Source organism: Carcharhinus amblyrhynchos, unplaced genomic scaffold (genome assembly GCF_965287045.1).
Source record: "Carcharhinus amblyrhynchos unplaced genomic scaffold, sCarAmb.v2.hapA chromosome_186, whole genome shotgun sequence".
Taxonomy (NCBI): domain Eukaryota; kingdom Metazoa; phylum Chordata; class Chondrichthyes; order Carcharhiniformes; family Carcharhinidae; genus Carcharhinus; species Carcharhinus amblyrhynchos.
In genome coordinates, this window is record NW_027649926.1 from 64,112 (window position 1) to 87,500 (window position 23,389).

The 23,389-nt window shown below is 45.8% G+C and overlaps 2 protein-coding genes across 2 annotated transcripts in view; one reads left to right on the forward strand and one right to left on the reverse strand.

Annotated features, from left to right (window-relative positions):
- LOC145338815 (uncharacterized) overlaps nt 1-23,389 on the forward strand; it is a 61,087-nt gene that overhangs the window by 14,515 nt on the left and 23,183 nt on the right. The window contains exons 5-7 of the mRNA XM_080183226.1: nt 14,868-14,902; nt 17,483-17,591; nt 20,969-21,146. Of these exons, the coding sequence (XP_080039352.1) occupies nt 14,868-14,902; nt 17,483-17,591; nt 20,969-21,146 (322 nt within the window). The remainder of the gene's footprint in view (nt 1-14,867; nt 14,903-17,482; nt 17,592-20,968; nt 21,147-23,389) is intronic.
- On the reverse strand, nt 408-12,792 carry LOC145338814 (cytidine deaminase-like). The gene is made up of 5 exons (XM_080183225.1): nt 12,236-12,792; nt 10,291-10,448; nt 6,848-6,959; nt 1,452-1,509; nt 408-974 (listed from the first exon to the last, which is right to left on the reverse strand). Exons 2-5 carry the CDS (start codon nt 10,445-10,447, stop codon nt 861-863), a joined length of 441 nt encoding a protein of 146 aa, XP_080039351.1. The 5' UTR covers nt 10,448; nt 12,236-12,792; the 3' UTR covers nt 408-860.

A 23,389-nucleotide genomic window follows, 5' to 3' on the forward strand; every position in this document is an offset into this window, starting at 1 on the left:
GGGTGTATCTACACCTCGGATTGCAGCGTTTCAAGGGATTGTCCCATGAACAATTGTTAAAAAATTCATACAGCATTGAATCCTACAGTGTAAAACCAGGCCAGTCAGCCCACTGAGTCTGCACTGACCACAATCCCACCCAGGCCCTAGCCCCATAATCCCATGTATTTACTCTGCTAGTCCTGACACTAAGGGCAATTTAGCACAGCCAATGCACCTAACCTGCACATCACTGGACTGTGGGAGGAAACCCATGCAGACACGGGGAGAATGTGCAAACTCCACATGGACAGTGACCCAAGCCCGGAATCGAACACAGGGCCCTGGTGCTGTGAGGCAGCAGTGCTAACCACTGTGCCACCCCAATTATTCCCAATTACCACTACATTTGTATTAACTTCCATCCGGCTTGAATGGCTGCCTGCATCAAGGTGCCATGGTCAGTGTGCTCATCCACCCTGTAGTCACCACTTTCTCACATACACACAGTCTGTAAGAACCACAAACCTGCTGGACAACTGCAAAGGGTGAAACTCCTCCACTTCAACCTTATTCTCATGTCTTGTTCTACTCAAACCCTGTCTGTCTTTAGTTTAATATCTTCATTATTTTGAATGAATTAGTTTTATTTTCACATTTTCTAAATGTACCACAAGTTGATGTTTGAGTTCAGAAGTCACATCAGCTATCAAATTCAGAAATATGCCATCGTTCCCTGCAGAAATTCTGCAGCTACTCAAATTCATTAGAAAATTACAAATAGTGTCAACGTAGACAATGTAAAGCTCTTGATTATCACCATGAGGCGAAAACTTCCTGTCCTCAACAATTCCACACGCTATCACATAACGCAGTGTCCACTAGTTTGTTGTCAGGTCACTGGGTCCAAAGGACATTGGCATGAGTTCTCCAACTGTCATAGTCTTGTACGACTTGTCTGGTTTTGTCAAGTGGACTTCCCACTTAGTTCCAAACTGTAGTGAGAGACAATGAGGGAAGAAACAGGTTTGTTTTGGTAATTAGAAAAAAGTACTGTCAGTCCCAAACCGCTCATCCTGCAGAAGCAGTAGTCTCTAATCTCACTCCCGAACCCCGAAACCCAGACTGACCTCACACCCGAACCCCAAAACCCAGGCTGGTCTCACCCCCGAGCCCGGGCTGATCTCACCCCCGAGCCCCAGGCTGATCTCACCCCCGAGCCCCAGGCTGATCTCACCCCCGAGCCCCAGGCTGATCTCACCCCCGAGCCCCAGGCTGATCTCACCCCCGAGCCCCAGGCTGATCTCACCCCCGAGCCCCAGGCTGATCTCACCCCCGAGCCCCAGGCTGATCTGAAGCAGTCCCTTCCATCGCACTGACTTGCTCCAGCTATACAAAAAATGGTTGCATTTTAAGTAAAATTATTGATTGAATTAAAGACCATGGAGTTAGATTTAAAAAAACATCCTCACCTCAACCATGACTTGTCTGCACGCGCCACATGGAACTATGAAGTTATCTGATTTATTGCTGCAAGAGAATAGAATGTGCAGATTTAGAATTAAACACCATGTCCCACAGTTCTCTTAGTGGAATCTGAACTCTTTCACGTGTTTTTTCAGGTTTCTACATTAATCATCCAGAGACAGTGCAACTACACTCCCCAGAACTGATTGATTGAAATTCTGTACAGTTCCAGTTAATCCAGAGTGTCAGTGGAGCTACATCGTATATCCCCATCCCACTTTACAGAATTCCCTTGGACTGTACAAACATATGGAGCTTCCTCTACCATTCAACAAGATCATTGTTGATGTGTTTGTGTTTCCAATTCCACATGCCCATCTACCCCAATAAGTTTCGATTCTTGTTAGGCAGGGGAATAAATCTAAAGTATAGTCTCCAAGTTAAGGTGCTAAATTGGGGGAAGGCTAATTACAACATTAGGCAGGAACTGAAGAATGTAGATTGGGGTCAGATGTTTGAGGTAAAATCAACATCTGGCATGTGGGAGAATTTCAAGTGTAAGTTGATAGGGATTCAGGAGTTGCACATTCCTGTAAGGATGAAGGATAAGTATGGCAAGTTTTGGGAACCTTGGATAACGAGAGATATTGTGAGCCTGGTCAAAGGGAAAAAGCAAGCATTTGTCAAGGTTAGGAGGCTGGGAACACATGAAGCAAGTGTGGAATAGAAGGAAAGTGGAAAGAAACTTAAGCAAGGAGTAAGGAGGGCTAAAAGGAGTCACAAAAAATCATTAGCCGGCAGAATTAAAGAAAATCCCAAGGCTTTTTACACTTATATAAAGAGCAAGAGGGTAGACATGGAGAGGTTGGCCCACTCAAGGACAGGGGAGGGAATCTATGCATGGAGCCAGGGGAATTGGGTGAGGTAATAAATGTGTGCTTTGTGTCAGTGTTCACCAAGGAGAAGGACTTGGTGGATGATGAATCTGGGTAAGGATATGTACATAGTTTGAGTCATGTTGAGATCAAAAAGGAGAAGGTATTGGGCTTCTTGAGAAACATTAAGGTAGACAAGTCCCCAGGGCCTGATGGGATATACCCCAGAATACTGAGAGAGGCAAGGGAGGAAATTGAGAGATATCTTTGTATCCTCACTGGCTACAGGGGAGGTCCCAGAGGATTGGAGAATAGCCAATGTTGTTCTTTGTTTAAGAAGGGTAGCAAGACTAATCCAGGTCATTACAGGCTGATGAGCCTTACAACAGTGGGAGGGAAATTATTGGAGAGGATTCTTTGAGACAGGATTTACTCCCACTTGAAAATAAGTGGATGTATTAGTGGAGACAACATGGTTTTGTGACAGGAATATCACGTCTCAGTAACATGACCAAGTTTCTGAGGGAGTGACAAAGCTGATTGATGAGAGTAGGGCAGTGGAGATTGTCTACATGGACTTCGGTAAGGCCTTTGACAAAGTCCCTCATAGCAGACTGGTGCAGAAGGTGAAGTTGCATGGGATCAGAGGTGAGCAGGCAAGGTGGATACAGAACTGGCTCAGTCATAAAAGGCAGAGGGAGCAGTGGAAGGGTGTGTTTCTGAATGGAGGGCTGTGAGTAGTGTTCCTCAGGGATCAGTGCTGGGACCTTTGCTGTTTGTAATATATATAAATGATCTGGAGGAAAATGTAACTGGATTGATTAGTAAATTTGCTGACGTCACAAAGATTGGTGGATTTGCAGATAGCGATGAGGACCATCAGAGGATACAGCAGGATATAGATCAGTTGGAGACTTGGGCAGAGAGATGGCAGATGGAGTTTAATCTGGACAAGTATGAGGTAATGCATTTTGGAAGGTCTAATACAGATAGGAAATGTACAGTAAATGGAATTAGAATATTGATAGGCAGAGGGATCTGAGTGTACAGGTACACAGGTCACTGAAAGTGGCAATGCAGGTGGAGAACGTAGTCAAGAAGTCATTCAGCATGTTTGCCTTCATCGGCCGGGGCACTGAGTTTATAAATTGGCAAGTCATATTGCAGCTTTATAGAACCTTAGTGAGGCTGCACTTGGAATATCGTGTTCAATTCTGGTTGCCACACTGCCAGAAAGATGTGGAAGCTTTGGAGAGGGTACAGGAAAGATTTCCCAGGATGTTGCCTGGTACGGAGGACATTAGCTATGAGGAGAGGTTGGAGAAACTTGGTTTGTTCTCACTGGAATGACGGAGGTTGAGGGGAGACCTGATGGAAGTCTACGAGATTATGAGAGGCATGGACAGAGTGGATAGTCAGAAGCTTTGTCCCAGGGTGGAAGAGTCAATTATAGAGGGCACAAGTTTAAGGTGCGAGGGGCAAGGTACGAGACAAGTTTTTTATACAGAGGTGGTGGGTGCTTGGGGGAAGTAGTGGAAGCAGATACGATTGTGAGTTTTAAGGGGCAAATCCATGAATAGGATGGGAATAGAGGGAATGGTCCCCGGAAGGGTAGGGGGTTTTAGTTCAGTCGGGCAGCATAGCCGGTGCAGGCTTGGAGGGCCGAAGGGCTGTTCCTGTGCTGTAATTTCGTTATTCTTTGTTCTTTAACTCTGCCTTGAGAATATTCAGTGACCCGCACCTTCAGAGGCACAGAGTTCAAAGTCACACAGCAAAGAATTTCCTAAATTTCTGTCCTAAAGGGGCAACAGCTAATTTTAAAACAGTGCTTCCTGTTAGCCTTTCTTGCCCTACTCTAAATCATTGATGTAAAAGACTGGAAAAGGTTGAGGTCCACTTGTCACACTGTGGCAATCAGAAACACACACATTTAGGCATACTCTTTGCTTTGTGCCAGCCACTCTTTTGTCCAGGCTAATATGTTAGCTGCTACATCACAACGTTTAATTTCTGCAATAACTATCCCCATCTCTCATGTCAGTTTGAGCAGCAAATTCAGGGAGGTCACAGAATGTTAAACATGGTGCTTCTATGAGCTGTTCCACACATTCAACAATCCATTCCCTCTGACATTTCTCCAGTTCTCCCTTGTCACTTCCCCTCACTTTCAGCTGCCTGTGCAGAGACCACCCTGTGTGTGAAATACTTTATCAAAACTGTCCTATTGGCCTACTTGGTGCTATAGTTTCTGAACCAGACTCCTGGGGCAGCTGCAACGAGTGATTTTGTGAGATGACGTTAAGGAACAAAATCCAGATTGATGGGTTTGGATGAGATTGAAGAGGTAAGGAGAAGGTGAATCGGAGGCTGAGTCCAGCCCCTGGGTTTAAACTCTCTATGTGACGGTCAGGTGTGCGATCACAGGAGAGAATGAGCTAGATACGAGACACAAAGGGTGGAACATAGAAAGAACATTATTAAACTAGAGAGAGTGCAGAAAAGATTTATTAGGATGCTGCTGGCTTTGAGATTTAAGGAAAGGCTGAATAGACTGGGTCTTTTTTCCCTGGGACGTAGGAGGCTGAGAGGTGATCTTATAGAGGTCTATAAAATAATGCTGGGCGTACATCAACTAGATAGTCAATATCTTTTCCCAAAGGTAGGAGAGTCTAAAACTAGAGGGCATAAATTTAAGGTGAGAGGGGAGAGATACAAAAGGGAGCAATTTTTTCACACAGAGGGTGGTAAGTGACTGGAACAAACTGCCAGAGATAGTAGTAGAGGCGGGTACAATTTTGTCTTTTAAAAAACATTTAGATAGTTACATGGGTACGATAGGTATAGAGGGATATGGACTAAATGTGGGCAATTGGGATTAGAACATAAGAACATAAGAAATAGGAGCAGGAGTAGGCCATCTAGCCCTTCGAGCTGCAGCTGGAGTACTGTGTGCAATTTTGGTCGCCGCACTTGCGCAAGGATATTTTGGCCTTGGAGGGAGTGCAGAGGAGGTTCACTAGGCTGATACCGGAGATGAGGGGGTTGGACTATGAAGTGAGACTAAATACACTGGGTCTGTACTCGTTGGAGTTTAGAAGGATGAGGGGGGATCTTATAGAGACGTATAAGATAATGAAAGTGATGGATAGGGTAGAGGTAGAGAGATTCTTCCCGCTTAGAAAGGATAGCAGGACTAGAGGGCACAGCCTCAAGATAAGGGGGGGACAGTTTAGATCAGAGTTGAGGAGGAACTTCTTCACTCAAAGGGTGGTGAGTCTCTGGAATTCTCTGCCTGTTGAAGTGGTGGAGGCTACCTCGCTAAATATACTTAAGTCACAGGTAAATAGGTTTCTGATAGACAGGGGAATTAAGGGTTATGGGGAGAAAGTGGGAAAGTGGAACTGATCCACTTCAGATCAGCCATGATCTTATTGAATGGCGGGGCAGGTTCGAAGGGCTAGATGGCCGACTCCTGTTCCTATTTCTTATGTTCTTATGTTCTTAGCTGTGGCCTCACCAGTGCCCTGTACAGTTGCAGCAAGACCTCTCTGCTTTTATATTCTATTCCCCTCGCTATAAAGGCCAGCATCCCATTCGCCTTCTTGATCACCTGCTGCACCTGCAGACTGGGTTTTTGCGACTCATGCACAAGGACCCCCAGGTCCCTCTGCACCGTAGCATGCTGCAGCTTTTCGCCCTTTAAATAGTAATCCCTTCTACTATTATTTCTGCCAAAGTGGATAACCTCACAGTTGCTAACATTATACTCCATCTGCCAGGTCGTTGCCCACTCGCTCAGCCTATCCAGATCTCTCTGCAGACTTTCCACACCCTCCACGCAATTTGCTTTTCCACTCATCTTCATGTCATCAGCAAATTTCAACACCCTACACTCAGCCCCCTCCTTCAGATCATCTATATAAATGGTAAACAGTTGAGGCCCCAGCACCGATCCCTGGGGCACTCCACTAGTCACCAACCGCCAATCAGAATAGCACCCATTGACACCCACTCTCTGCCTCCTATTTGACAGCCAATCCCCTATCCACGCTAACACCTTACCCCCAACTCCATGCCCCCTAACATTCTGAAGCAACCTTTTGTGAGGCACCTTATCAAACGCCTTTTGAAAATCGAGGAACGCTACATCCACCGGTTCCCCTCTGTCTACCGCACTCGTCACATCCTCATAGAATTCCAATAAATTCGTCAAACACGACTTCCCCTTAATGAATCCATGCTGCGTCTGCTCTATCAAACCATTCCATTAGCTTAGGGGTTTAAAAAAAGAGCGGCATGGACAAGTTGGGCCGAAGGGCCTGTTTCCATGCTGTAAATCTCTATGACCCGCCACGGAAATCGTTGCTGACGGGACATGGACCATGCACAAGTCCATTAACTTTGCGATTTTCTGGTCTTGGGGTGAGTGTGGCTGGAAAATCCTGCCCAAAGTCTTGATTTTGACATTGTGAGTGTCTAGCTTGCCAGGTTTCTAACAAAATACCACAGCATAGCAGCATCTGTACCTAGAAATAGCTATTGCCTTGAAATTTTTGGCACCTTCTGAGATAGCCTTGTGAATAGCAGTCCTTTCAGCACAGATTCCCAATGGAAAAGACGAATTTTCAATATTGCAACCTGAAGAGGAAGAAATGGAATAAGTCAAATTATTCAGAAGCTGCAGCTCACTCTCTCTCTCTCTGTCTCTCTAAATTATATTTCCCCCTCTTCTCTAGGTGGCACAGTGGTTAGAGCTGCTGCCTCACAGCACCAGGGACCCAGGTTCGATTCTGATCTTGGATAACTGTCTGTGTGGAGTCTGCATGTTCTCCACGTGTCTGCGTGGGTTTCCTCTGGGTACTCTGCTTTCCTCCCACAGTCCAAAGACATGCTGGTTAGGTGCATTGACCTGAACAGGGACTGGAGTGTGGCAACTAAGGGAGTTTCACAGTAACTTCATTGCAGTGTTAATGTAAGCCTTACTTGTAACCAATAAATAAACTTTAAATGGCAGACTTCAGACAAGCTGACAGTAAGACCAATAGCTGTTAGGGGCTTCATAGCATTCACTGATCCTGCCCTCGCGTTCATTCCCAGGCACTTTGCAACAAGAGTAACTGGATTCGCTGGCTCAATCCAAACCCTCACTTTCCAAATGGGACTGTGTCACTAGTAGCTTTTACCACTGCTTCTGTTGTGATAACACAATTGGGACAGACTGTGCAGACTGAGCCTGAGTTCAGACAGGTACGGAGCAGGAGGGATGCCCAACTAATGCACTTAGTACACAGTTAACTGGTACTCTTAGGAGTATTGACAAGCAGAGAAATCTGGACTTGTATGTTCACCAATCATTGAAAGTGACAATGCAAGTGGAGAAGGTAGACAAAAAAATTCAGACGGCATGCTTTCCTGATTGGCCGGGGCGTTGAGAATAAAAATTGACAAGTCATGTTGCAGCTTTATAGAACCTTAGTTAGGCCATACTTGGAATATAGTGTTCAATTCTGGTTGCCACACTACCAGAAGGATGTGGAGGCTTTGGAGAGGGTACAGGAAAGATTTACCAGGATGTTGCCTGGTATGGAGGATATTAGCTATGAGAGGTTGGAGAAACTTGGTTTTTTCTCACTGGAATGATGGAGTTTGAGGGGTGACCTGATAGAAGTCTACAAGATTATGAGTGGCATGGACAGGGTAGATAGTCAGAAACTCTTTCCTAGGGTAGAAAAGTCAAGTATCAGGGGACATAGCTTTAAGGTGCAAGGGGAAAAGTTTAGAGGAGATGTGGGGGTAAGTTTTTTACATGGAGGATGGTGAATGTCTGGAAAGCACTGCCTGGAGAGGTGGTGGGAGCCGGTATGATAGCAGCATTTAAGGGTCAACTGGACAAATACAGGAATAGGATGGGAATGGAAGGATACGGATCCCATAAGTGCATACGGTTTTAGTTTAGGCAGGTATCATGATGGGCATAGCCTTGGAAAGCCAAAGGGCTGTTCCTGTGTTATATTTTTCTTTATAACAGAAATGTTTTTCTCCTGTTAGTGATGAACTTGGCACAGAGTCTGCTGTGTCAGCTATTGGTATTGTGAGCAGTGGAAGTTTGAGCTGTTGGTGAAAGATTGTTGCTGAGCAATTGGGAAATGTTTTATTGGAACCTGTAAAGCAGCAGGGTTAGCAGTGATTCAGTGTGGGGTGGGACTGTCTTACTGTGTGTTGGAGCAGCAGGGTTAGCAGTGATTTAGTGTGGGGGGAGGTCTGTGTTCCTCTCTGAAGCTGATCACAGCCTGGTAGAAACCTCAGTGTGTGCTGGTTGCTATTTTGTGATATATTTTGCAGGTTATTTTGACACTGGCAGGCAGTTTTAGTTAGCTATTCAGTGTTGATTTGCTATGTCCCACTGTTACCCTGCCCCTGTCTTTGTTTGCTAGCCAAGGTTGTTTTGAAAGTAACCATAATATGAAACTCAGTTCTTGTTGGAGTTTATTCTGCTGTAAGTGAGGGCACAAAGCATGATGTGAAAGAGGTTTTTAACTTTGGGGTACAGTATATAGTGGTTCTGTCAGTTTTAGCAATCCCGCAGGTAAATGTTTCGAAGCAGCAATCACGGGGAGTCCTCGAAGCTAAGGTTAAAGATGTGTAAACTGTTGTTTAACTGCCTCATGAGGGATCCCCCCCACCCCAACCCTGGTGGCAGTGTGTCTGATCTGTCGGCCACTCCAGCTTTGTAAAGTGTCCTAAATCAGGTGTTTGTTCCCTCCCCCCCCAAACCTTCATTAGCTTCTGGAAGTGGGGGGGTGGGGGGGTGGGGGGGTTCTGTTTACCTTGGACAACTACCCTGAGTGTCTGACTGTAAAATAGGCTGTCTAAATTTTGGGTGGGATGATCTTTGGAGTGCAGGACGTTGGCCATTGAAACTTGTTGAACTCAAATGGGACAATAATATTTTTGTAAAGAATTTTGACCTGATAGAGATTAAATAATAAGGTTTATAGAACATAGAACACTACAGCACAAACAGGCCCTTTGGCCCACAAGTTGCGCTGATCATATCCATACCTACCATGCCTATCTATAACCCTCAATCTCATTAAATCCCATGTACTCATCCAGAAGTCTTTTAAAAGACCCCAACAAGTTCACCTCCACCGACGGCAGCCGATTCCACTCACCCACCACCCTCTGAGTGAAAACCTTACCCCTGACATCTCCTCTGTACCTACTCCCCAGCACCTTAAACCTGTGTCCTCTCGTAGTGACCATTTCAGCCCTGGGAAATAGCCTCTGAGAATCCACCCAATCTATACCTCTTAACATCTTATAAACCCCTATCAGGTCACCTCCTCATCCTTCGTCTCTCCAGGGAGAAAAGACCGAGCTCCCTCAACCTATCCTCATAAGGCATGCCACCCAATCCAGGCAACATCCTTGTAAATCTCCTCTTCACCCTTTCAATAGCTTCCACATCCTTCTTGTAATGAGGCGACCAGAATAAATCAAACAGTTATAAATCAACAGTTAATCCAAATTGATTTGTTTGTAAAAATAGCATTGCACAATTTGTAAGCTGAATCCTTTGATTTTTAAGAGTTACTTATAGTCTATGAGTCAGTGGTATTAAATTCAGCTTTTAGGCTTATAATACTGCTGTATGGAGGGTAAAGAACGATACAGAGTGTTTAGGTTGAACAGCCTGCTTCTACATGGTAATTTCTGTGTGTCGCAGGGAGCTGGGACAGGCCTGATGGTGATCAGGAATAGGATATGGGAGGGAACCAATGAGAACAGTGCAGGATCTGGTCTCAAACTCGATCTCAGATGGTTCCAGGCAGTTTCCTTTTACCAGTTTAACTGGTGTGCAAATTGTCAGTCAAATCAGGGTCTTCCTCACCAATGACTCTGAGTTAAAATTCAGTGATCTCGACATGAAGTGTATTGAGAAGAAAGTGAGGAACAGTTTGCTTACCTGTGAAGACCTTTCCATCCTCAGTCAACAAAGCAGCGCCAACTGGGAACTTACTGTATGGACAGTAAGCAAATGATTTAGCCTCTTGGCTTTTACTTACTAACTTTTCCACCTCCTCCTTTTTCTGGAGGGCAGTTGGTGCTGTTGGAGTGCACATCCTGTCACATACAAATATCAGTTTTAGTGGATGAGAAAATGGCCACAGAGATTATAACAACTCTGTTTGTCTGCAGTAGTCTGAGCGTGGCCATTAACAAACACCAGCGATGTTGCAGTGTGGCTCTCTTGTGTTGGGTAAATACTGCTGCCCTTTATCCTATCAAATAGCAGCTGTCAGAATTACGTAACCATGTGCTCTATGACCATGGTCCCAACGATTTCCAGGAATGTCTGTGCATACATGTGAATGAGTGATTACTTACACTGTGTGTTGAGACCAGATGTGCTGAGAGGGTGGAGGAAATGGGTGAATGGTTGGGGAGATGGGCGAGTACGAGGGGAAACTGTGGGGGTTGAGGGGGTGGTGGGTGTTGGGCAGCAAATGTGTGGAGATCCCATGGTCCCTGCTGAGAAGGGGGATTCCTCTGGGGAACAATCATATTGGATGAGGAATCAGGGTGTTTAACTTTTAGGCTGGCTACAACATTACCTGCTCACTACAGCCTTTAGGCTCAGTGTTTAATCTGTCAGAGGAAGGACAGGGTTCCTGAAGGTGAGAGTCTGGCTAGAATCCTGTTTCACATTACAGCTCTGCTTTGATTTCTTACTGTGGCAATTCTTCATTTACGAACCAGGATTTAAAATATTACCAGATTATCCTCCCGACAGGAGGCAAATCACTTCACAGCCATTCACATCATCACATTTGACGTACAAGAACCTATCTGATCAGAATGTCACCATTCCAGGTAACATACTCAGATCATCTTAAAACAGATTTTCCAAAGTTCACCTACAGTAAAGATCTCGTGGAGTGATGGTAATCCAATATGTGCTGCACTATCTGGGCCAGCAGCCTGCTAAGTACTGAATAATGAAGTTACAGATGACAAATCCTCCCTAATATGGAGAAGATAGACATATATAGAGGGTGAATAAACTATACAACAATATCTGAGTACACTGACAAGCCAGTCCCTCCCAACATGGAGGGATATACCTTTCCTTGGACATATGGAAAAAATCTCCTGGTTCTCCAGTCTGTCCCACATTGTGGTTCCTTATTCATCACAAAATGTACATCCACTATTTCTCTTCCTTCGCCCAGAATCAAACAGGGCAAATGAAAGAGGCATAAAGTGGATATAATAAAACTCAGGCCAATTCGAGGGGTAGAAACTGGAAAATTCTTCCCTGACCTCCTTAAGCAATCAAAACTATCCAGGAGATAACGCTAGCCCTGTTATAGGATACTCACTCTTCCCGGTCACCAGTCCAGCCAGGAACAGGCAGAGTGCCTTGTTCAGGGAATACAAGGAATCAGCATTCACTGCGTAAGATCCCTGGCCCACTATTTTCTGGGATAAGAACCACCCAACTATCTAATCCGATTCAGCCCTTACAAATCTTGTAAGCATGACTGCTGCTCCCTCTGGATTTATTCAGTGAAACAACTGTTCTACAGAAACGCAATCTGTTTGCTGAAATTGAAGGACAAACTTGCAGTTCTTTCTGCAATAAAACTCTAAACAAGATGGGAAAGTTATTTTCTATCACTCAGAGTCCATCCAATGTTAGTTATGATTGTCCCATAACATATTCCTCGACTACAGGATGCACTGGAGAAGGGAGTGTGACACTCGAGTCTGCTCCCTCTTACATCTTGGACCTAATAATGATCAGTGTGAGGGTGATGTTGGAAATCAGTCTCCTGACTGTTGGATCAAAAGATTGAAGCTGCAACATAATGCAAGTGAACATGTAAACATTTGAAAATTATTCCTACCTCTTCTCCAAGATTTGTGCTTTATGGTTGGCCTCAAATATTCTTCTCTCTGAATGCCAGAAGCTACATCACAGCTCCAAAAGCTTCACAGCAATACACCACTGCAAACTGATTGCACAATGTAGCTGTAACTCACAATCCACTTTAGTTAGGCCATCAAGAGGAAGCGAGAAGTACACACGTTAGCCCAGGAAAATGCATAACTGATTATGGGAGGAGCTTCCTTGGGAACAGCACAGTGAAACTAAAACAGGAGATAGTGAGAGAGAGTTCCACGGTCAGAGAGACAGAACAGAGAGTGAGAAAAAGTTCTTCTGTCAGAGAGAGAGAGAGAGTTCCTCTGTCACAGAGACAGAACAGAGAGAGAGAGAGTTCCTCTGTCAGAGAGACAGAACAGAGAGAGAGAGAGTTCCTCTGTCAGAGAGAGGAACAGAGAGAGAGAGAGAAGTTCCTCTGTCAGAGAGAAAGAACAGAGCGAGAGAGAGTTCCGCTCTCACAGAGAGATTTAAGAAGTCTCACCACACCCGGTTAAAGTCTCACAGGTTATTTGGTAACACAAGCTGCGCCTTCATCAGGTGAGTGAGCAGAGAAAGAAACAGAACTGAGAAAGAGAAGAGATCTACTGTCAGAGAGACAGGACAGAGAGTATTCCACTACCAGAGAGAGATCCGTGTCAGGCACAACAAAGAGAGAGCCACTGTCAGAGCGAGAGAGATCCATTGTCAGGGAGAGACGAGATAGAGATATATATCCACTGTCAGAGAGAGCCAACAGAGGGATCCACTGTCAGAGAGAGCCAACAGAGGGATCCACTGTCAGAGACAAAAGAGAGTTCCACTGTTACAGAGAGAGATCCGCTGTCAGAGAGAAACAGGACAGAAAGACATGAGATCTACTGTCAGAGAGAGGGGAGAGGGAGAGATCCATTGTCAGACAGAGAGAGGCCCACTGCCAAAGAGACAGAACAGAGAGATCCACTGTCAGAGACAACAGATAGAGAGGGATATACACTGTCAGAGAGAGGCAGATCAGGGAGTCAAAGATTCACTGTCTGAGCGAGAAGGGGAGATCTACTGACAGAGAGACAGAATAAAGACAGAGTTGCACTGTCAGGAAGAGATAGAACAAAGAAATCCACTGTCAAGGAGAAAACAGAGAGAGAGCCACTTCAGAGAGATTCACAATCAGATACTCTAGAGAGGGATCTATTAGGAACTGACCAGAGAGAAATCCACTGGGCTGAGAGATCAAAGAAAGATCCGCTGGGAAGTGAGATCAAAGAGTGAATCATTGGGTGTGGAACAACATTCACTAAACAAGGAGGCATCTAAAAGTAAGGGATTCATTGGAAAGAAGAAATCAGAGCAATTTGGGCAACAGAGATCCAGTGGACAGAACAGAGATCCAGTGACCAGACATAGCTTCACTGGCCAGAAAAAGATCTAGAAGCAGAATAACCCTTGCACCCATCTCTTCCTATTCACAGTTAGCAGTGGAGAGCCATCAGGATGACAGTGTAAGAGGAGCATGGAGTGCCCAGTCTGTGGTGACCGCTTTTCTGAGCTGGTAATTCAGTACCATGCTTGGAACTGTGATGGATCAAAATTATTTGAGGAAGGTAAGCCGTGAACTGTAGTGAAAAGCATGAATTAGGGGAAAACTGAATGGGCGCGGCTTGTTGTGAGATCAGACCCACAGCCCCCTCCCCATCTCCTCTGCACACTCTTCTCCCGCAGGATCAGTCCCCCATCCCAGCATCAGATCTGCCAGTCTCCACCCACTTTGGATCAGACCCACAGTGCTCCCACACCCTGCACTCCACCCTTTCCTTTACCATCTCTTCTCAAATTCAGGCCCATATCCCTCTCCCCAGCAGCTCCCTGGTTAGCTAGGACAGTTAAGAGTGCTGCATTGTCAGAGGTGCTAACCTCAGAATGAGAGGTTTAACTAAAGGCCCTCATTTGTGGTTCTGGTGAGTGTTCTTGACAAGCGAAAGATACCAGGGAATTCTTCAACTGCGGCCAATGCTCATCCCACAATAATAGCCTAAAAGCAGGAGGGTTCGTTCATGGCCTTGTTTGCTTCACCTTGCTGTGTACTGAACAAGTCCTGCATTTACCCACATACCACCAGTCTGTTAACCAAAGGAGCCGGGTGAGTGGGAACTGATAGAAGTTTATAAAATTATGAGGTGCATAGATAGGATGAACAGTTGGAAGCTTTTTCCCAGGGGCAGAAATGACAATTACAAGGGGGCACAAGTTCAAGATAAGGGGGGGGGAAGGGTTCAGTGGTGTTTTGGGGGTCTGTTTTTTACGCAGAGGGTGGTGTGGGCCTGGAATGCACTGCCAAGTGAGGTGGTTAAGTCAGATACATTAGCCACATTTAAGCTTTATCTGGATGGCGCATGAACAGGGAAGAGAAGGTTGGTCTAGAGAAGACATCGAGATTGGCACAGGCTTGGAGGGCTAAGGGGCCTGTTCCTGTGCTGCATCGTTCTTTGTTTGAATGGATGATGTGGTTGGAACTCAACATAAAGATAACTCTCTAAACTATAAATGACACCAGCATGTATTTAACTGGAAGCTTAGATATGACAGGTAATTAACTGTCTTTTGTTTCTCTTTTTAAGGGTTATTGACTCAGCGAGGAACATCTTCGAAAACAGTGAGATAATTTTATGTATTTTCTGGATTGTTTCTTCTGGTGTCCATTCCAAACAATGTGGTTTCCTGCAGCCTAAAGTTGAGCTGAAAGTATCTTAGCCTCATAGATATGAGCCTGTCTCCTCAAAGGCACCATGCTCCAAGCATCCATAGCTGACTGATATCTACCACACCCATTTCCATTCCATGGATCCATATCCCACAGCTCAGACACTTACAACTCTACGCCTACACAACAGACCCATGAACCTTCACACTCAGGAGGCCTTCTCTGTATAGCTCTGTAAACTCGTAACCCATAGGTCAGTATCAGGGACCATATTCCAATGACCCATATCCCTCATACCCGTTGATTCATATCCTACAGGCTTCATAAATGCATAGCTCACGGCCCATATACCTGAAATCTAGACAAAACATAACCCCAGAACTGAACTCCACAGACTGATGGACATGTACTTCATCCCTACAGACCAAACCCCCTGATCTTTATTTCACTGGACATGAACGGGACACCTCACAGACCTGAGAGACTCCAGAATTCATGGCTGGATCTGCATATAAAGGGAAAATGTGGAGTTGCCGGCATTGGACTGGGATAGGCGCAGTAAGTAGTCTCACAACACCACGTTAAGGTCCAACAGGTTTATTTGGTAGCTTCGAAAGCTCATGCTACCAAATAAACCTGTACCTGAAAGCCCCCACCCCCCTGCCCAAATAAACCTGTTGGACTTTAACCTGGTGTTGTGAGACTACTTACTATAAAGGGATAGTTTGGGAGAATGATGGGGATGAGAAATGGAATTCAGTTTCACATTCACTCCTTGGAGATGGACTGAGGTCCAAATCCTGAATGGCTTTCATAAAAGTAAATAAGGAGAAACTGTTTCCAGTGACAGAGGGTCAGTGACCAGAGGGACACAAACTGAAGGTGATTGGGAATGAATTGGGGGCAAGATGAGAAACTTTTGGATGTTCTGGTTTGGAATGTGCTGCCTGAAAGGCTGGCGGGAGCCAGGAATAACCTTCTAAATAGAATCAATAAATACTTGGTGTAACAAATGACAGGGCTTTGAGAAACCAGCAGGGGGAGTGGGACTAATGGATAGCTCTTACAAGGAGCTGCCACATGTGCAATGATGTGGAGATGCTGGCACTGGACTGGGGTAAACACAGTAACAAATCTGACAACACCACGTTAAAGTCCAACAGGTTTATTTGGTAGCAAATGCCATTAGTTTTTGGAGCGCTGCTCCTTCGTCAGGTGAGTGGGAGTTGTGTTCACAAACAGGGCATATAAAGACACAAACTCAGTTTACAAAATAATGGTTGGAGTGCAAGTCTTTACAGGTAATCAAGTCTTAAAGATACAGACAATGTAAGTGGAGTGAACATTAAGCACAGGTTAAAAAGATGTCAGGACAGTTAGTGAGATTTTGCAAGTCCAGGCAAGTTGTGGGGTTACAGATAGTGTGACATGAACCCAAGATCCCGGTTGAGACCGTCCTCATGTGTGTGGAACTTGACTATCAGTCTCTGCTCAGCGACTCTGTGATGTCGTGAAGGCCACCTTGGAGAACGCTTACCCGAAGATCAGAGGCCGAATCCTAAGTGGTCACAGGCATTCAGCCCACGACTTGCCTGGGCTTGCAAAGTCTCACTGACTGTCCTGTCTGGAGACAATACACATCTCTTTAACCTATGCTTAATATTCTTTCCACTCACATTGTCTGCACCTTTAAGACTTGATTACCTGTAAAGACTTGCATTCCAATCATTATTCTGTAAATTGAGTTTGTGTCTTTATATGCCCTGTTTGTGAACAGAACTCCCACTCACATGACAAAGGAGCAGGGCTCTGAAAGCTAGTGGCGTTTGCTACCAGATAAACCTGTTGGACTTTAACCTGCTGTTTGATACTTCTTACATGTGCAGTGGACAGAAGGGCTGGTGCTGTATCTGAGCAGTTGCAGTACCCATGAGTTACACATGAAGGTGCTGCTGTCCAACTAAAGCCTAGTGACTGCAGCACTAGCAGCGGAACTCAGTCTGAACTGAGCACACTGACTCTTAAACTGGCCACTAGCCACACACCAGTACCCCCACAGGGAAGTGCCCAGCCGGTCAGTGTCAGCAGCTATTCAATCATGGGAGAATCACAGCTGAGTCAATCCTGTTCTAAATTAATTCACCTTCTTGGTGCATCAGTTGTCCCAGTGAATTTGAGGGACAAGAACTTTGGCAGCTTGTTTCCTGTGTGGTCTTTGGAGACATGATGTGGGTATGCCGGCGTTGGACTGGCGTAAACACAGTAAAAAGTCTGACAACACCAGGTTTTAGTCCAACCTATTTATTTGATAATATACTCGCAAGCTTTCGAGGGGTTACCCTCGAAAGGGGTCACCTGACGAAGAGGGTAACCCCTCGAAAGCTTGCGAGTATATTATCAAATAAATAGGTTGGACTAAAACCTGGTGTTGTCAGACTTTTTACTGGTCTTTGGAGAGACATGAGGTGAGCAGAGTTAGTTTTCAGGAGGGTTTATTAAAGGATAACATTGCTTCTCTTTCTGCTAATTCAGAGTGATGATCATCCATCTGCAACTTGCACGAGTTACTTCCAGCAACACTTGAATGAAATGGGTTCCATTGCATCATCAGATATGCCTGCAGTTCCACACTGCAGCACAGGTACAGTCAGCAGCTCCCTGAGGTATCACACATGTCATTGTGATTACCCCCTCTCAGTCACTTTGCCCCCTGGTATCATACCATAGCATCAGACAATGGTTACAGCACAGAAGGAGGCCATTCAGCCCAGCTAGTCCATCCTGGCTCTCTGCAGGAATAATTCACCTGGTGCTATTCCTTGTCTTCTTCCTGATGCTGCAGTATTTTCCTCTTCAGGTAATAATCCGGTTTACTTTTGAATCCCTCGATTGAACCTGCCTCTGCTACTCTCTCATGTCCAGTCCCTCATGATTTTGAACATCTCTATCAAATTCTCTTTCTACCTTATCTTCAAGGAGAACAGTCTCAACTTTTTCAATCTTCCGATATAACTGAAGTTTCTCATCCCTGGAACCACTCTGAACAAAGAACAAAGAAAATTCCAGCACAGGAACAGGCCATTCAGCCCCTCCAGGCCTGCACCGACCCTGCTGACCGACTTAACTGAAACCTCCTACGCTTCTGGAGACCATATCCCTCTAATCCCATCTTATTCATGTATTTGTCAAGAGTCCCCTTAAAAGTCACTACTGTATCCACTTCCACTATCTTCCCGGCAACGAGTTCCTGGCACCCACTACTCTCTGTGTAAAAAATCTGCCTCGTACATCTCTTTTAAACCTTCTATCAGGTCTTCCCTCAACCTCCGTCATTCCAGTGAGGACAAGCCAAGTTTCTCCAACTTCTCCTCATAGCTAATGCCCTCCATACCAGGCAACATCCTGGTAAATCTTTTCTGTACCCTCTCCAAAGCTTCCACATCCTTCTGGTAGTGTGGTGACCAGAATTGAACACTATATTCCAAGTGCGGCCTAACTAAGGTTCTATAAAGCTGCAACATGACTTGCCAATTTTTAACCTCAATATCCCGGTCGATGAAGGTAAGCATGCCTTGTGCCTTCTTGACTACCTTCTCCACTGCATTGCCACTTTATGACCTGTGTACCTGTACACCCAGATCCCTCTGCCTATCAATACTCCTAAGAGTTCTACCATTTACTGTATATTTCCTATCTGTATTAGACCTTCCAAAATGCATTTCCTCACATTTGTCCAGATTAAACTCCATCTGCCATCTCTCCGCCAAAGTCTCCAACTGATCTATATCCTGCTGTATCCTCTGATGGTCCTCATCGCTATCCGCAAATCCACCAATCTTTATGTCGTCTGCAAACTTAATCAATCCAGTTACATTTTCCTTCAAATAATTTATATATATTACAAACAGCAAAGGTCCCAGCACTGATCCCTGAGGAACACCACTGGTCACACCCTCCATTCAGAAACGCACCCTTCCACTGCTATCCTCTGTCTTTTTTGACCGAACCAGTTTTGTATCCACCTTGCCAACTTATCTCTGATCCCACTGCGACTTCACCTTCTGTACCAGTCTGCCATGAGTGACCTTGTCAAAGGCCTTACTGAAGTCCATGTAGACAACATCCACTGCCCTATCCGCAATCATCTTCGTCACTTCCTCGAAAAACTCGATCATGCTTGTGAGACACGACCTCCCCTTCACAAAACCGTGTTGCCTCTCGTTAATACATCCACCTATTTCCAAGTGGGAATAAATCCTGTCTCGAAGAATCCGCTCCAATAATTTCCCTCCCACTGGTGTAAGGCTCATCAGCCTGTAATTACCTGGATTAGTCTTGCTACCCTTCTTAAACAAAGGAACAACATTGGCTATTCTCCAATCCTCTGGGACCTCCTCTTTAGCAAGTGAGGATACAAAGATTTCACTCAAGGCCCCAGCAATTTCCTGCCTTGCCTCTCTCAGTATTCTGGGGTATATCCCATCAGGCCCTGGGGACTTGTCTACCTTAATGTTTCTCAAGAACCCCAATACCGCCTCCTTTTTGATCTCAACATGACTCAAACTATGTACATATCCTTACCCAGATTCATCAGTCCTTCTCCTTGGTGAATACTGATGCAAAGTACTCATTTAAATACCCCACCCATTTCCTCTACCGAATCTTTTCTGCACTCTCTCTAATGCTTTCAGATTCCTCCAGAACTGGACACATTTGAGGTTGAACCAGGGCTGTAGACAAGATTAAGATGACTTCCTTGCTTTTTTACTGTGTCTCAGTTGATGAAATGCATATGCTTTATGGCTTTCTTAACTGCTCTCTCAACCTGTCCTGCCACCTTCTATGATTTATGCATATCCTTCAGGTCCCTCTGCAACAGCAACCCTTTTAGGATTGTACTCTTTATTTTATATTGTTTCTCTGTGTTCTTCTGACCAAAAAGAAACATTTCACACTTCTCTGCATTAAATTTCACCTCTCCGGGTCAGTCTCACTCTGTTCCCACCCGGATTCGCTCAGTTCCCACCCGGATTCGCTCAGTTCCCACCCGGATTCGCTCAGTTCCCACCCGGATTCGCTCAGTTCCCACCCGGATTCGCTCAGTTCCCACCCGGATTCACTCTTTCTTCAATTCCTGAAGGCGCTGGCTCTCACTGGGATACAGTTCCCGAAGGTGCTGACTCTCACTGGGATACAGTTCCCGAAGGTGCTGACTCTCACTGGGATACAGTTCCTGAAGGTTCTGACTCTCACTGGGATACAGTTCCTGAAGGCGCTGACTCTCACTGGGATACAGTTCCTGAAGGTGCTGACTCTCACTGGGATACAGTTCCTGAAGGTGCTGACTCTCACTGGGATACAGTTCCTGAAGGCGCTGACTCTCACTGGGATACAGTTCCTGAAGGTGCTGACTCTCACTGGGATACAGTTCCTGAAGGTGCTGACTCTCACTGGGATACAGTTCCTGAAGGTGCTGACTCTCAGTGGGATACAGTTCCTGAAGGTGCTGACTCTCACTGGGATACAGTTCCTGAAGGTGCTGACTCTCACTGGGATACAGTTCCTGAAGGTGCTGACTCTCAGTGGGATACAGTTCCTGAAGGTGCTGACTCTCACTGGGATACAGTTCCTGAAGGTGCTGACTCTCACTGGGATACAGTTCCTGAAGGTGCTGACTCTCAGTGGGATACAGTTCCTGAAGGTGCTGGCTCTCACTGGGATACAGTTCCTGAAGGTGCTGGCTCTCACTGGGATACAGTTCCTGAAGGTGCTGGCTCTCAGTGGGATACAGTTCCTGAAGGTGCTGACTCTCACTGGGATACAGTTCCTGAAGGTGCTGACTCTCAGTGGGATACAGTTCCTGAAGGTGCTGACTCTCACTGGGATACAGTTCCTGAAGGTGCTGACTCTCACTGGGATACAGTTCCTGAAGGCGCTGACTCTCACTGGGTAGAGGCGCAGCATCAAGGATAATCCAGACTATGTCCTTACTTTTGTTTGTTCTTTTGTTTAATTCAGAAAATTCTCAGGAAACAGCAATGGTGAAGATGCAGGAATGTCCGCTGTGTAATCATTATTTACCCTCTGATCAAATAGTGGAACATGCAGCATTCTGCAATGGGCCCAGTTACAGCAGGTTCCGGGAACGAGAGACTCCCAGTGATGATGCCAGCAGCACTATGGACCTCTTTTGGAGGTATCTACATTTTAACTATCTTCCTAGTGGCTGCCAGCCCAGGCTTCAAACACTTGTCACACAGATTTTAATCTCTCTCTCTCTTCCTCTGACTCTCTCTCTCTCTAACACACACACACACACTCTCTCTCTCTCTCTCTCTGACATGCATACTCTTTCTCTCTGTCACACACTCTCTATCTATCTCTCTGTCTCTCAGACACACTGTAGCTCTCTGTCTGACACAGTCTCTCTGACTCTCTCGCCCTGACACACTCTTGCTCTCTCTCTGACACACCCTCTCTCTCTCTCTCTCTCTCCAGCGCACACATTCTCTGTCTCTCTGACACACACTCACTCACTCTCTCTCTCTCTGACACACACTCACTCTCTCTCTGACACACACTTATTCTCTCTGACACACTCTCTCTCTCTGACACACACTCACTCTCTGACACACACTCACTCTCTCTCTCTGACTCTCTCTGACACACACTCTCTCTCTCTGACACACACTCACTCTCTCTCTCTGACTCTCTCTGACACACACTCTCTCTCTCTCTCTGTGACACACACTCACTCTCTCTCTCTGACTATCTCTGACACACTCTCTGACACACACTCACTCTCTCTGACACTCTCTCTCTCTCTCTCTGACACACACTCACTCTCTCTGACACTCACTCTCTCTCTCTCTGACACACACTCACTCTCTCTCTCTGACTCTCTCTGACACACACTCTCTCTCTGACACACACTCACTCTCTCTCTCTGACTCTCTCTGACACACACTCTCTCTCTCTCTCTGTGACACACACTCACTCTCTCTCTCTGACTATCTCTGACACACTCTCTGACACACACTCACTCTCTCTGACACTCTCTCTCTCTCTCTCTGACACACACTCACTCTCTCTGACACTCTCACTCTCTCTCTCTGACACACACTCACTCTCTCTCTGACACACACTTATTCTCTCTGACACACTCTCTCTCTCTGACACACACTCACTCTCTGACACACACTCACTCTCTCTCTCTGACTCTCTCTGACACACACTCTCTCTCTCTGACACACACTCACTCTCTCTCTCTGACTCTCTCTGACACACACTCTCTCTCTCTCTCTGTGACACACACTCACTCTCTCTCTCTGACTATCTCTGACACACTCTCTGACACACACTCACTCTCTCTGACACTCTCTCTCTCTCTCTCTGACACACACTCACTCTCTCTGACACTCTCTCTCTCTCTCTCTGACACACACTCTCTCTCTCTGACACACTCTCTCTCTCTGACACACTCTCTCTCTCTGACACACTCTCTCTCTCTGACACACTCTCTCTCTCTGACACACTCTCTCTCTCTGACACACACTCACTCTCTCTCTCTCTGACACACACTCACTCTCTCTCTCTGACTCTCTCTGACACACTCTCTCTCTCTCTCTGACACACACTCACTCTCTCTGACACTCTCTCTCTCTGACACACACTCTGTCTCTGACACACACTCACTCTCTCTCTCTGACACACACTCACTCTCTCTCTCTGACACACACTCACTCTCTCTCTCTGACACACACTCACTCTCTCTCTCTGACACACACTCACTCTCTCTCTCTGACACACACTCACTCTCTCTCTCTGACTCTCTCTGACACACTCTCTCTCTCTCTGACACACACTCTCTCTCTCCGACTCTCTCTGACACACTCTCTCTCTCTGACACACTCTCTCTCTCTGACACACTCTCTCTCTCTGACACACACTCACTCTCTCTCTCTGACACACACTCACTCTCTCTCTCTGACTCTCTCTGACACACTCTCTCTCTCTCTCTGACACACACTCTCTCTCTCTGACACACTCTCTCTCTCTGACACACTCTCTCTCTCTGACACACTCTCTCTCTCTGACACACACTCACTCTCTCTCTCTCTGACACACACTCACTCTCTCTCTCTGACTCTCTCTGACACACTCTCTCTCTCTCTCTGACACACACTCACTCTCTCTGACACTCTCTCTCTCTGACACACACTCTGTCTCTCCGACTCTCTCTGACACATCTCTCTCTCTCTGACACACTCTCTCTCTCTGACACACACTCACTCTCTCTCTCTGACACACACTCACTCTCTCTCTCTCTGACACACACTCACTCTCTCTCTCTGACTCTCTCTGACACACACTCTCTCTCTCTGACACACACTCACTCTCTCTCTCTGACTCTCTCTGACACACACTCTCTCTCTCTCT